Source organism: Misgurnus anguillicaudatus, chromosome 18 (assembly GCF_027580225.2).
Source record: "Misgurnus anguillicaudatus chromosome 18, ASM2758022v2, whole genome shotgun sequence".
Lineage (NCBI taxonomy): Eukaryota > Metazoa > Chordata > Actinopteri > Cypriniformes > Cobitidae > Misgurnus > Misgurnus anguillicaudatus.
Genome location: NC_073354.2, coordinates 39,135,075 through 39,150,281, shown reverse-complemented (window position 1 = coordinate 39,150,281; position 15,207 = coordinate 39,135,075). Strand labels below are relative to the sequence as shown.

Sequence of the window (15,207 nt, the reverse complement as noted above, 5' to 3'; positions counted from 1 at the left end):
ACCTTTCGACGCAAACCTGAGCTCTTAAAATTATTTTAAAACACACACAGTTCACTTGTAAAGCACTTTAAAAGAACCGCGTGTGTGTTTCTGAGGAGTTTATGTTTGTAGCTGCAGTTTCAGTAGCGAAGCTAACTTTAGCCCGCTAGCATGATGCTTTATTGTTTTTGTATATGCACAGCATTTTAAAATACGTAGTTTGATGTCTCAGACACTTAAGTACATGGGTATTTATATCCATGTCATTTAAAAAATATGTCCAGGTTTGATGTTGTAGTCGTTTAGCCGCATTGCTAACGTTAGCTGTCTAGCGAGGTGCTGCATTAATATGATTAAAATGCTTTGAAAGGAAAAAAACAACATTTAAGTTGTTTCAAAATCTTTATTGTTTTTATAGGAGTCACCAAAGTCCGCAAAAGTGGGCAAAACAGGAGGACAGGAGAACTCAGATCATGAGGTGATTCAAACTGTTTACATCACATCTGTTTTTTTTGTGTTGTGTTGACTGTCAAATGTGTTTTTACAACACTGTTGTGTGCTTATCGTTGGCCATAATGTAGTTTTTACATGCAAGTGCACACAATAAAAATAAGACAATTTTTGCAAAGGGGATTCAGCATCTTAAGTCTTTAAACACATTAACACTTTTTTATTTTAAAAATGTTTTTAAATGTATTTTGTAATTTAACGAATTGTGTTAAAGGGGCCGTGGCACAATACTTTTTTTAATATGTCAAATAAATCCAGAGCACATATGTGAAGTTTTAGCTTAAAATACCATATAGATAATTTATTATAGCATGTTAAAATTGCAGGTGTGAGCAAAAATGTGCCGTTTTGGGTGTGTCCTTTATAATGCAAGTAAGCGGATGAAGTGCAAACACTGATCACAATAATGGTGTTTTTTGCAATTAAAATGTAATTATTTTCTCTCTCTTTTTCTCTGCACTAAATGGCAGTGCTGTGATTGGATACTGCAGATTAAGGGGTGGTATTATTCTAATAAGAGCTCCTTATGAGATCACAAGGAGAGACAAATTTCAACGACCTATTTTTTCATGTGCTTGTAGAGAATGGTTTACCAAAACTAAGTTATTGGGTTGATCTTTTTCACATTTTCTAGGTTAATAGAAGCACTGGGGACCCAATCATAGCACTAAAACATGGAAAAAGTTAGATTTTCATGCCATGGCACCTTTAAGATAGTTAAGTGTTTTTCATCATTGGGTTTAAGTGTTCACAGTGGTGTGTTGATGTATTTAAATTGAACTGGGATGTTTTATTTGAAGTCAGGGTTCTGTTTTTGAATACACTTTCAGTTTGGCCACAGATTAAATGTTATGGAGAGTAATGCATCATTTTGCATGCATAAATGCATTGGTGAATATGCATTATTCTTTGTAGTTGGTTGGTTTATGATAATACTAACATGGAGTCTATTGAAACCTTTCATTTTGAAGTATTTTTGGGGCACAAACTAACGCGGGGCTAATTGTAACACGGCTACTTTACATATTTACACAGGGCAGAGAGTAATCTGTGCTTTTGGTCTTTTTCTCTTACTGTCAAAAGATGATTTTCTGTAAATTTTTGACGTGTTTTGGTTAAGATATTGAACAAAGAAGTACATTTCTTCATCTTATGTTTTTTTTTGTTTTCAATTTCTGAGTTGGGTAAGTCACCAAATCCAACCTTAAATTACTTTAATCAGTGTCACGCTTCAAAATGGTGTTATATTTTAGGTAACATGTCAGCAACTCCTAGTAACTGATAGCTGGGATTGAAAACATTTTTTATACAGCGGGTTTGTTGTCACACAGTGTTACAATTAAGCCTCAGGTATACAATGATAATGAAAACAATGTAAATATTATTATTCAAAAATGTTATCTGTTAATACAATATTAGGGGAAATAACTCACTATTATGATTTTTTTGTCTTAATTGTGAAGCCCTTTACAAAAAATCTATTTATATGCATTAATGCATAATACAAGGATGGTTAGATGAAGGATCATGGATGGATGAATGTGTTGATATCTATCTATTATAGGCATATACACTCACCTAAAGGATTATTAGGAACACCATACTAATACTGTGTTTGACCCCCTTTCGCCTTTAGAACTGCCTAAATTCTACATGGCATTGATTCAACAAGGTGCTGAAAGCATTCTTTAGAAATGTTGGCCCATATTGATAGGATAGCATCTTGCAGTTGATGGAGATTTGTGGGATGCACATCCAGGCCACGAAGCTCTTGTTCCACCACATCCCAAAGATGCTCTATTGGGTTGAGATCTGGTGACTGTGGGGGCCATTTTAGTACAGTGAACTCATTGTCATGTTCAAGAAACCACTTTGAAATGATTTGAGTTTTGTGACATGGTGCATTATCCTGCTGGAAGTAGCCATCAGAGGATGAGTACATGGTGGTCATAAAGGGATGGACATGGTCAGAAACAATGCTCAGGTAGGCAGTGGCATTTATACGATGCCCAATTGGCACTAAGGGGCCTAAAGTGTGCCAAGAAAACATCCCCCACATCATTACACCACCACCACAAGCCTGCACAGTGATAACAAGGCATGATGGATCCATGTTCTCATTCTGTTTACGACAAATTCTGAATGTCTCAACAGAAATCGAGACTCATCAGACCAGGCAACATTTTTCCAGTCTTCAACTGTCCAATTTTCGTGAGCTCGGAGATGAGTGGTACCCGGTGGGGTCTTCTGCTGTTGTAGGCCATCCGCCTCAAGGTTGTGCGTGTTGTGGCTTCACAAATGCTTTGCTGCATACCTCGGTTGTAACGAGTGGTTATTTCAGTCAAAGTTGCTCTTCTGTCAGCTTGAATCAGTCGGTCCATTCTCCTCTGACCTCTACCATCAACAAGGCATTTTCGCCCACAGGACTGCCGCATACTGGATGTTTTTCCCTTTTCACACCATTCTTCGTAAACCCTAGAAATGGTTGTGCGTGAAAATCCCAGTAACTGAGCAGATTGTGAAATACTCAGACCGGCCGTCTGGCACCAACAACCATACCACGCTCAAAATTGCTTAAGTGACCTTTCTTTTTCATTCTGACATTCAGTTTGGAGTTCAGGAGAGTGTCTTGACCAGGACCACATCCATAAAGGCATTGAAGCAATTGCCATGTGATTGGTTGATTAGATAATTGCATTAATGAGAAATTGAACAGGAGTTCCTAATAATCCTTTAGGTGACTGTATATAAACAATATCCCCCTTTAGTATATAAACAGAATTTGATTGAGTTATTTGTGTAAACAAAATTTTCTAGCAGGTGTTACAACAAACCCTTAGTTTGTTACAATGAACCCCACCTATGGTATAAGACAAGTTGTATTGTTTGCACTTTTGTCACTTTTGGTGTAATTGTACGATAACAGTATGTCCCACAAACAAACTTTAAGTGTTCATTTGTTGCAGAGATGTGTGTGTTGATTGTGTAAAAAAATAATTAATCTAATGTAAATATTTTTTAAATAATAGAGCCAAAGCCGCTCTCCCCGCTGCTTGTTTTGATCTCTTAATACAGAAAATGATGCTGTTTACGCAGAACTGTGGGAAAGCACAACTCTACATTTTTGAAAACACTATAATAATACAAATAATAATAGTTAAAAAATAATAATTGCTCATGTGACTCTGTCTGTAAAATCTAAACTAAAGTTTTATAATTTAATGATAAGATTTACAGCATCTAAGTTTGATTTCAATCTTTGACATGACCATACTCAGTCAATATTAATGATATCAAGGTTGTATTTTTATGTGGGATGATTTTATGGAGAAAACATTAAATAACAAAAACATGACACTATAGCTGGGTTTTCACCGACTGGATCACATATGCTTGTCCACGAAGTCTTTTAAGGTCACGATAGCTTTGTGTCAGACTGTAACGTATTTGTTTTTTTGTATTCATTATCTCAAAATCAGTGTTGTGTTGGCTACTTTTGTTGCATGTTGTTTATTTTGTTTTGGTCCAGTTGATGTGTTTACTATGAGCTGTTGTTGTGAGGAACACAGATGTGGGATGTTCCTAAAATTATCACTTTCTGTTTCACAGAAAAAAGTAACCATGTGCACTTTTAAAACGGTGTTCAGTAAATGACAAAAAGAAGAGTCCTGTTTAAAAGCAGTATTTAATTATATAGCAGCAAACAAAATCACTCGCATGATAATTTTGTTTTCCCATTAGGGTTCAAATAAGAAGGGCAGTAACAGCGTCCCACCCACCACACAACTGTTGAAGGGCAAACAGTCTGGATCTCAAGCCATGGTTAAAAAAGACAAGAGACAAAGCTCGTCCAGATTCAGCCTGAGCAACAATCGAGAACTTCAGAAACTGCCTGCGTTCAAAGATGAGATTTAGCTGTTAAAAGACACTAAACACATTCCCAACACATTTAGGCATGGTTTCTTTGGCAAGGCTTTGCTAAAGCCAGGACTAGGCCTTAGATAAATTAACATGCCTTCGAAAAAGACATTACTGGTGCGTTTCTTGAGAAAAATCAATGGCACTGGCATATTTTAAGATCTGTACATGCAAGTTATTTTCAGTTGAGACAGCTCAAACATGTTTTAGTCTAGGACTAACCTTAAACCTCGTCTATGAAACCAGGGGTTCGTTTCTGTAATATAACGTAAAAAAATACAGGTAATTTATTAAAGCGTAACTAAACCCCTGTTCAGAGCCTGACTCCACCCACTGGCAATATTTGAAAAATGCGAGAAAAGTGGGCAGATCCCAACGGAGATAGAGGGGACGAACTAAGCTCGTACCAAGTGTGTGGTGAGGTGAGATCGTAACAAGGGCGTGGTGAGCTTGAACCTGCTTACGTCACGAGTTAATTTTTGGACCCAACATCCAATAAGAAAATTAAACTGCAGTAGCCACCGTTCACCCTGAAGAGGGCAGCACTGAGACGTTTTACACCATATATTGTAGTATGTGAAACGGTTTATATCCAAATGTCAAAAAACTAACTAAAATCAATGAACAGCACTAAAAAAGTTGGTTTAGGGTTTAGTTACTCTTTAATAAGGATTCGATTGAATAGTGTATTGTTTTATCTTTGGCTCATTACAGTTTTAATTGTGATTTCTTTTATGTTTGGCGCTGACAGACCTACAAGTTGAATCTAACATATCAAAGTGTTTCATCACTGCTTGATCTAATCTCAAAAAAAAAAAAGATTAGACTTTATTATAGAGATGTAGATTGTGAATAATATTAAAACTATATAATTATTTTAATCACACATTTTTATCTGTTCTATATTTACCTTAGTTTAACAATTCAAGTTTTTAATACTCTAATCAACATGGGTGTAGACAAATATAGATGCTTTTTTGCGAATGTATGTTTATTATTTGTGAAAAAGTAAAAAAATAATTTCAAAAAATCCAGTTACAGATTTTTTAAAGGTTCAAAAACAAAGTCACCGCATCTATACCTTGAACTCACTGGTAAAACTAATAGATTTGGCAAACACAAAGTCAAAAACAATATCAATATATATTTACAGTTTTTTCTTTCTTTAATAGTTGACAATAGCCTCTTTCACACAGTAATTCTGGTAAATTACCATGAATTTACCAGAATGAATTTACCAGTAAATACAAAAATGTGCTGTTCACACACGCAGTGGCGTTCCGTTATTTTACCAGTAAGACATCATTCACACATCAGTATCAAAATACCAGTAAATTCGTTGAGAAAGCGGAAGTACCTGTAGCACGCGGCGAGCTCAGTGTTGTATTTGTAAACAATCCACGTCGTTCATAACCACGGTCCGTATTTTGTTGTTTTCACGTCTGTGGTAAACAGTCGCGAAGTTGCTCATGACCAAACAATATTGAATGAGACGACGTCAAACCGAAAATGCGTTTTTAACAACACTACTGTTTGCACGTTAGGCTTCACAGAGGGCGTGCTAAGGACGTCGGCAATTCGGCGGTAAGCTGTTTTAAACAACTTTGGTGAAGAAATGTGGACATAAACTTCAGGTGTGCTCAACTTTCAAGCAGCATGTGTGTGGAAACGTCCGTAAACAGTCGGGGGTAAACGCGTCATCTGTATTAAAACACTATGATTGGCCCGAAGCTGTCAGCACGGTCTGACGTCGTCCGTTCTAAATGCCGGTAATCCTATAATTTTCGTTCACACATAGCGCTTACCGGTAAATTACTGGTAATCTTACAACCTGTCTTACTGGTAAATTGGGAGCACTGATTTACCGGAAAGGTTCTGTTCACACATGATCTGTTAACTGCAATTTACCAGTAAATTACCAGTAAAGACTGTATGTGTGAAAGGGACTATTGAGACACAGACAGTTTAAAGATCTACTGCAATGCAAGGATCTAATATAATGTTACACATCAGATTTTTTTCCCCAATCAAACATTCAGATTATATCTGCATGAATTCTTGCCAAAAATATATTTTTAAACTGTAATTTGGTCTTTGTAATATGCATATATCAGTGTCGCGTGTGGGCCTGTGTGCATGCTTCAGATGTGTCAGTCAGCGAGAAGAAGATCGTTTTCGAGTCTTGTCGCTCTTAATAACTTTTTAAACATCAATCAGGTCCCGAAATCTGTCTCTTTTAATAACCATTTTAACATCAAGAAAGTCCTGCACTGTTTTTTCTAATTCCTGTATGTTTTAAACCAAAATCTCAGATGTGCAAGTTGATGTGCATGCATCATTTGTATTAGTTAAGCATTTAGACGGCACACCTTAAAGAAGTACAAATAAAGATCATTTTAGATGCTCGATAACTATTTACTCTCTAACGCTGCGTCTCAATTTATCCAACAACGTGCTAAGCCAAGGGTCAAACAGAAATTCTGCATTGTGTAAATTGCACGTTAATAAAATTATTGTCGTTAAAATTAATTTACTTTAATGCGTTATTTACGCATCAATTTTGGCAGGATTGTGAATGCTCTCTCATGATGACTTAAGGACCTTTCTCTATTTCTTACTATATTTTACCTTTCAAACATATGTGATCCAGCTTTACTACATTTCCAAACTAGTAGAAAAGTGACAAAGTTTAGCCACTCTAGGTCAAATGGACACTTTTTACTACAAATATTCTTTGCTGTTTCTGCCGTGTGTAGGCTGTGTATTGCAGTTGTCGGCCGCATATGTCATTGAGGTTGTCTCAATAAAAAAAAAAAAACATACTGGGAATAATAAATGTATATTTTTAAGGCATTATCATTGTAGTTTCGGTTTTTACTTTGAAATAAACTCCTGCTTTTCTGAAATAAAACGTTTGGATACATTTGCAAGATTTATAGTGTGTGGGATCTTTTTGTTGTTTTGAATTTTGACCACGTTTGGTCTTACTTCCTACGCACCTATTGCTTACAGGTGTGCGAGGGTGATTGCTGACTAAAATGAAACTTAAATAACAAATCTTGATGACGTATGTGACCTCCAGAGGAGCCACAAGGGTATTAAATGGAATCGTTGCATAATGCAAAAATGGAAAATGTTTTACAGACACGCGCTTGATATTATATTTTTTTCAGTGCATCTTTATCATCTGAGACATGTAAATGGTTATGTGCATATCTTGTTTAAAAATGTTCTAATAAGGTAACGTTTTTTTTTTATCAAGTTTATTTGTCACTGAAATAATAATAAGGTCAAGGTGTGTGGTTTATTGCATGTGACACACTTTGGCAAATATCTTGGTTTTACACACGTACAGAATTGTCACACCAGAAGAATCCTTACAAGAATCAGTTTAAATGATTCAACTGAATCGTTGTGATTTGTAGCAGAATATAATACTGATAATAATTTCGTCTTCCTTTCCGTGAACATATTGTGAATATAAAGGGCATCGGATGGAGGTGTGTCGTTTCCTCTGCGCTCAGCTGCAGATCTGCTGTTAAATGTGCGGTTTCCTGTCAGCGTTTCACTGTGGTCTGTTCCTTATGCATTGAAGAAGATATTATGAAGTACTGTTGTGTCAAACTGTTATGTCATCATTTTTTCCCCTTATTTACCATCAGCCCTACATTTGATTTTAGTTTCAGCTGAGAACCACCACAGGTAAAAGCTAAGATGTGGTGTCGCATGTTTTTCACTAAGGATGTCTTTGATAAACCCTATATAGTTGCTAAACCGATCTAACTTTTGGACGTTTGAAAAATTACCCAGATAACTAGATCTTTACAGCTTCTGAAAAATAGTTCGGTAGTGCTCGCCTGTGCAGGCCTCATCATTGTAACTGTGCGTTTACGCCAAACGTGAATAAGGAAAATAAATCCTTGGACGCTTAAACATTTTGAAATTTTGACGCAAATATGCTCAATTTGCCGGCTTTACCTACCTTGTGTTGTAGTGACAATATGTATGGATATAGCTCAAATTAAGTAAAGAGCGTTTTTACAACTTACCAGATTATTCTTCCAAGCAAAATCATTTTTATTCCTGTTTCTATAAAACTAAGAAGATGTGTCATAGAGCTCCGGGTGTCCACGTACAGCGACAATGATTTTGTCCTTCATTGTTGTTTCCTATTTATGCCTCCGCTCGCTACGTTGTAATCACGTCACTATTAGGGCAAGTGAATTTTTGAATTTTTTAAAAAGTTTTTAAATTTGCCCGAATCATACGTTACGCACTTCAAAACGCTGGAAACGCTCAGTTAGCGCGAAACAATGTCGATCGTGTCTTTGCATTGACTTAACATGTAAATTATTCGCGTCTGGTGTGAACGCATCATTATAGCGTGAGATTTGTGTACAGGGATTTACTAGGATTCAGACAACCCAATGATTTTAACATTTACTGTTTCTTACTATTTTATATTCTTAAGAATATTCAAATATTCGTTTATTTGATGCCTGGTTGATTCATTGTCAATTGATTGATTCAATTCGTATTTCATAAATGTTTTGAGCATCAAATAATTCAGTGTTTCTACGTAGGGCTGTATGATGTTGAAGAAGAAGCGGTATGCGATAACTTGCTAAATAATACGAGAAACAGTGCAAAATACAATTATGCTTTATGTTTGTAAATCGATTTGAACCCAGTGTTGGGTAGGTTAAAAAAAAGTAATTAATTAGTTACTAATACAACTTTAATCATGTAATTAGATTACTGTACAATTTTCTCTCTACAAAAAGTATTTAATTACTTACCGTATTTTTCGGACAATAAGCCGCACTGGGAGTATAAGCCGCATCATTCAAAAATGCGTAATTAAGACGAAATAAAATCTATAAGTCACAGTGGACCATACGTCGCGTTTATTTAGAAAATTATTTCACAAAATCCAAGCCGAAGAACAGATATTTAATCTGGAAAGGCGAGTTATTCAACTAAACAATAGCACACAGAACAGCAGGCTGAATAACGTCTATACATTAAAGTAATATTATCAGTTATTTAAACGATAAACCATAGCATACAGAACTTACCTGGAAGGTTGAATAGTCTAAATTAACGAACAAGCCAACAAGCATGAAGTTCGCATCGTCATTCCACATCACTGAATCCATTGAATTACATAAATACAGAAGCAGCATATAGCGGACTCTTGCGACTGTAGACGGTAATGATGTCTCTTGCCTCATAAATGTCAAAATTAATTCGTAATGACTTATAAGGCGCACCTGACTGTAAGACATAAAGTGAAAAACGCGGCTTATAGTCAGAATACGATATTACTAATTACTTTCTAAATCCTTTTTAGTAAATTAATCATAAACAGCTCGAATAAATCATAAATTATTCTGCTCACAATTTTTAAGGTCAAATTTTCACTCTTAACTATCTATTACCTACTTTTGCCTCAAAATAGTACTAATTACTGCTAATTAATACTTAGTAAAGTAGTTTAAGTATTGCTAGGAATTGGGTAGGATAAGAGTTAATATGTGCTAATTAAGTTTTAATAAACAGCCAATATTTCAGTAATATTAAGGCTAATAACCAACCAGTTAATAGTGGGAATTGTAAACTACACCAGCGTGTTACCATTATTCTTATTAACTCACCAAGTATTTAAAGCATTTATAAAAAAACTTTCATTTTAACTTTAGACTTTAAATTTTGATGTTAATCCCTTAATTTACTTTCTTAAAGAAAAAGTAATTATATTACAGTAAATAATTACTAGTTACACTTGAACCTAAAAAATGTTTAAAGACAAAAAAATTAATATCAAACATAAATGTTTTACATTCTTTCTGATAAAACGTTGTCAAAAGTAATTTAGTTATTGCAAATTATTGTGCTATGCGCATATGCGCTTTTGATATATTGTGTGGCCTTATTTCTAAGTACTCCTTTTGTTTATGTTTAACATTGCATTTAAAAAACTATTAACTTCTCATTTCTCCTACAAAAGTAATTTACAATTGTGCACAAGTCATAACATTGTTGTTTAACTCCGTGTCAATCTATTATGCTTTATCGAATCTTCAGAGGACTTGCACTGTGACATGCATTCTGTTATCTGCTTGTGGTCTGAACTGCAACCCGAGCACCATTCAGGTCCCGCCCTCCTTCACCCCACCCCCCCAATCGAGGGCCTCCTCGGGCAGCCCCCTTCATTCAGCCAATGGCTAGTCCCCTTGGAGGGTGACATCACTAACTAGCTGGTTCCCTCCAGCAGTGAAGCTTCATTTTCTGCTGGTAGTGTTTGTGCTAAAATGGAGGCTAACAGCTCAACTTAGCCGGCAGCCGCCTCGCACCCGTTTGGACTGATAGATGTTGACATGCTCTAAAGAGGAGGCCGAGATGGTTATGGATGCTCCGGGCTCGAACGGGCCCTTTCAACCAGTGGCCCTAATGCACTTTAGAGATGAGATGTTTGTCTTATATTCGTGGAGGGAAAGAACGGTGCGCAAGGTTGCTATGCGATGATTTGTGTCTGCTGTTGCGTAGAGAGAAGAATGTTGGGGTTTATTGCTTTTAAGACCCTAAAAGCGTTTTATGTTTGCTTTTATATATTATGTTTCGATCTGCATTTGATTTTAGATTTGTGTTATTTGCTCCAACTCTTAAAACATTATCAGTCTACCTTTTAGATTTTTAGACATCAAAGACTTTTTTGCATTGATAAATAAGAACATAAGAGCAGGATTTAGTTTGAACGGGAAAGGGTGTCTTGACATGCTGTTTGGAAACTCAGCCTGTACGTTGCTCGGGGTAAATATGGAAAGCTGTGTTTACATTGCCCCGGTGCCGGTGGGGTGGAGGGGTTTCTGTTTAACTGCCTCCCATCCCCCTACACCAAAACCATTGATGTCAGGGAAGTGAGGTCACAGTTTCAGGAAGAGCACATGCATGCATGTGTTGCAGAGCTGGCTGAATATTGCATCCTGAGTCTGCTGTTGTGTTACGGTAGACGTGCAGGCTAGTTTCTGTTTATTACATCGTGTAATCTGGACTGTGCAAAACACACAAGTGATACTTACTTTTGCAGGCATTGTTATATTTAGGGATGTGGTGCATGCATGTTTTAGATTTACAGTTATGCATTTTGCAGGTTCTTATCCAAAGCATTGAAGTTTTAATCAGTTGTCTCTGGAAATCGAACCCATAACCGTTTGCACAGCTAAAATGGTCCACCAGTTGAGCTACAGGAACACTGTGTTCTTATTGTGCCGTGTTTAAATGATAAAATGAAAGTTGCATGTAGAAACTGTTAGGGTTGGGCGGGTTTATCAAGTTTTGGTAATCTTTCACTATTTTCGTCTATATCGGTATGGGCTAATATGACCCTCGCTTTTGCAACTGAAGTTTTGCCAGAAATCTACACGGAGGTCAGACGTAAGCTTTTTAACATGTTGTGCAGCTGATTATTTTCAAACAGAAATGAAGACCCATCTTTAAATTGTATTACCATCATTTTGGTAATTTTTGGTTTTAATTAAGGTGATTGTGACTTCTTACATGAGGCTTTGACCTGCATGTATCAGGGTTCCCACGGGTCCTTGAAATCCTTGAAAGTTTGTGAATCTGGGGAAAAAATTCAAGGGAAGTTTTTGAAAATATACATACATAGATACAGGTCATTGAAAGTGCTTGAATCTATTTTATGCAAGAAGTTTTCGAAAAAAAAAAAATCCATCTTATTCTGTGTGTAGTGTAGAATAATATCATAAAAATTCCAGACTTTTTAAGCACACGTGCTAAACTGTTTGCTTTAAATGCTTATATCTTCTGTATGTGAATGTTGATTCATACCAAAATGCTTTTTGCATAGTTGTGTTTGACACATGAAAATGTCTCTGGTTACGTATGAAACTGTTGTTCCCTGAGAAGGGAACGAGACGCTGCGTTTCGCATGCCATACTTCCTGCGTCCCTGTAACGTCGTCTTTGGCAATATTTCAGATAGTGATATACTTCCTGGCTCATCACCCTGTCTTTGTCGTTAAGCCTCACCATTGGTTGAATTTGATATACACATTCAGACACACTTACCCCTGGAGGCATCCCCAAAGTGTCACCGTAGTGACGCAGCGCGAGTTCCCTCGAAAGGGAACTGTAACAATGTACTTTAAAAGGTAACACGATGTAACCTTGCTCTCACTTGAAATGTGTCCCCACATTTAGTCCTTGAATTTGAGGGTATTGGACCTGGAAAGTCTTTGAAAGGCTTGATTTTGAAGTTAACTAAGGTGTGGGAACCCTGATGTAAACATTTATTCCACTTTGTAGAAAACGCAGAGATGTTTATGGTATATTGCTATTCATCCCAAAAATACTGAGAAATGAATTTTGGTCAGTATCACCCAGCCCTGTGCACAGTAAAGATCTTAATTAAAGCAGATGTTGAGGTTGGTTGTTGGTTGTTGACCTTCATTGAATGCAAACATGTGCGTTAGTCCCTTGTTGCTGAGGTTTCTAAAGCACGGTCACATGTCAGTGCCATCGCATTGGCGTTTTCACATATAAACCACAACGCCCCCACCCCTTTTCATAAAGGGAACTACATTTATTTTCTCACACTAAAGATGAAGTAACACAACTGAATTGCTAAATAAAAACAAACTTGTGTGCGATGAATAATAACGTCATTTTCTTTGAATAAAAATGACATAATGTACTTCAGTTAATACAGATTTAAAATATTTGATATTATATATTTGATGCCCTGTTTACACTTGGTATTATGATGTGTTTTGGTCGAACAGATCACAAGTAAATGAGAGAGACACAGTCACGTCTCTTTTGTCCACTTTCGAACGCTCTCGTCATTATTATTTTGAGGGGATTATTTATGACCGAGTTGTTAAAACACGAAATGACGTCTTTAAATTGGCATGCACTAATATTACGTCAGAGTCCGCTGCTTGTGTTGTAAGTAAACATGCTGCAGTGTTTTGTACATGTATATGTAAGTGCATTCTCTGATATTTCAGCGCAATTGTTGAAATAAGCTTGCGCAACTTTAACACACTCACACAACAAAATAAAAATGAAAGAGGTGGAGAGCAGCTGCTTTGTGTTCGTCCTAGAAGTCATGTCTGATGTAAAAACATTGTGCTTGGTACATCACACATTAGTTCAATAGGTGGAGAATAGGTGCTCCACATGCACGTCTAAACCACAAACGGCGCTTTTCTATTGCATAGTACCGCACGGGTCAGCTCCCTTTTGGCGGCTTTTCCACTGAGTCCAGTACGTAGTACCCAATACTTTTTTTAGTACCACCTCGATTTGAGGTTCCAAGCGAACTGAGCTGATACTAAAATGTGACGTGACAACACTGTAGATCACTATCAGCGTCAAGGCTAAATCCAACATTAGCTTTACCTTTGTGCGTGCGCTGTCAAACCTGTTGTCATCTGTGCATTGTTGTAAGTTCCCAAACTCCCTTTAGCGGTGAAAAACATGCACAGCCTAAAGTCCAGTTTATAGTTGTGCGTAAGGTCTACGGCATAGGTTATCCGTAGCTTAACCCTTTCGTGCACCTCGCCAAATTTTTAACAGCGCGTCAGTTCTAAGCGCTGTGATTGGTCCACAAGAACCCCTCCCATCAGGTAAAAAAACTGCGTTATTGAGAACACAGAGGCCCAAGTTGAGGAGTGATTTAGCTGAAACTGCAACAAAAGTCGCTGTTTATTTACTTCCATCACTGCTGGGTCTTCTTCAAACATACACAACAAGCTGCTGTTTCTACTTTATTTGTGGGTTAAACTTGCCAAGCTGCTTCTTCATTGACGGTCGCGCTGCTACTGTGGTTACACGCGTAGATACTTCCTACCAGAGGTATGCATGTGTGTTTGCATGTCGACGCGGAAGACAACACAGAAGTATATATGAAAATCGACGCGTATCCTCTGCCATCGCGGCTCTGCTGTAGGACGTACGCAAACTATAATGAGCCCTTAAGAATCGGGTACATCATATTGGTGTTTTCCAAATCTTGCCGTTTATGACGGGACGTGAACGTCCGCATGTATGCATGCATGGCATTTTTGCAAATTAAATGAGGCTCATCTGAACGCATCGACTGATGCCAAAAATGTTTGTACAGAAACTGTCATGTGAGACAGAGGCAGTGATACTGTAAACGCGATGTGCAAACATTTATTTGTGGTGAATGTATGTATAGGGCTGTCACAATGATTAAATAATCGTCTCATCGTGATTGTTTGTCCTCATCACAATGATTTTAGATCACCGCAATGATTTCACATCTCTTTAAAAAACACAAGGGGGAGCTGCAGCGCCTGTATAAATGAGACCGTATCAGATGGCGCTCCTTAACTGACAGTGTAACGCGATACATTGCAAAGCCATCCAAGACAGTGGAAAAAACTGCATTTAAAGAAATACTGCACAACTTTGACAAGCACTATGAACGGCCAGGTAAAACATACATTTCCAAAACAGCAATTCTAAATTTAGGGAAGTGAAGGTTTTTTGCTTTGACATTTATTTCTCATACATTTTTTTGTTTGTTTATGGAATATTTTAACACAAATGTATCTTTCAAAACTTAAAATTCTTCATAAGAAATAAACACAATAAAATGTCCTAAAACAGGCAATTAATCGTCATAATCGTCACAATTTATTAGGCAATTAAGCGTCAGACAAATTTCATAATCGTGACAGCCCTATTTATGTATGGGAAACACTGCATTCCAACGATGCTCCCTGTTGCCCGCTCCCACTTTTTG

At 37.0% G+C, this 15,207-nt stretch overlaps 1 protein-coding gene across 1 annotated transcript in view; it reads left to right on the top strand.

Annotated features, from left to right (window-relative positions):
- Window positions 1-15,207, top strand: part of ppp2r5cb (protein phosphatase 2, regulatory subunit B', gamma b) — a 34,329-nt gene that overhangs the window by 499 nt on the left and 18,623 nt on the right. Inside the window, exons 2-3 of the mRNA XM_073856474.1 lie at window positions 398-457; window positions 4,231-4,396. Of these exons, the coding sequence (XP_073712575.1) occupies window positions 398-457; window positions 4,231-4,396 (226 nt within the window). The remainder of the gene's footprint in view (window positions 1-397; window positions 458-4,230; window positions 4,397-15,207) is intronic.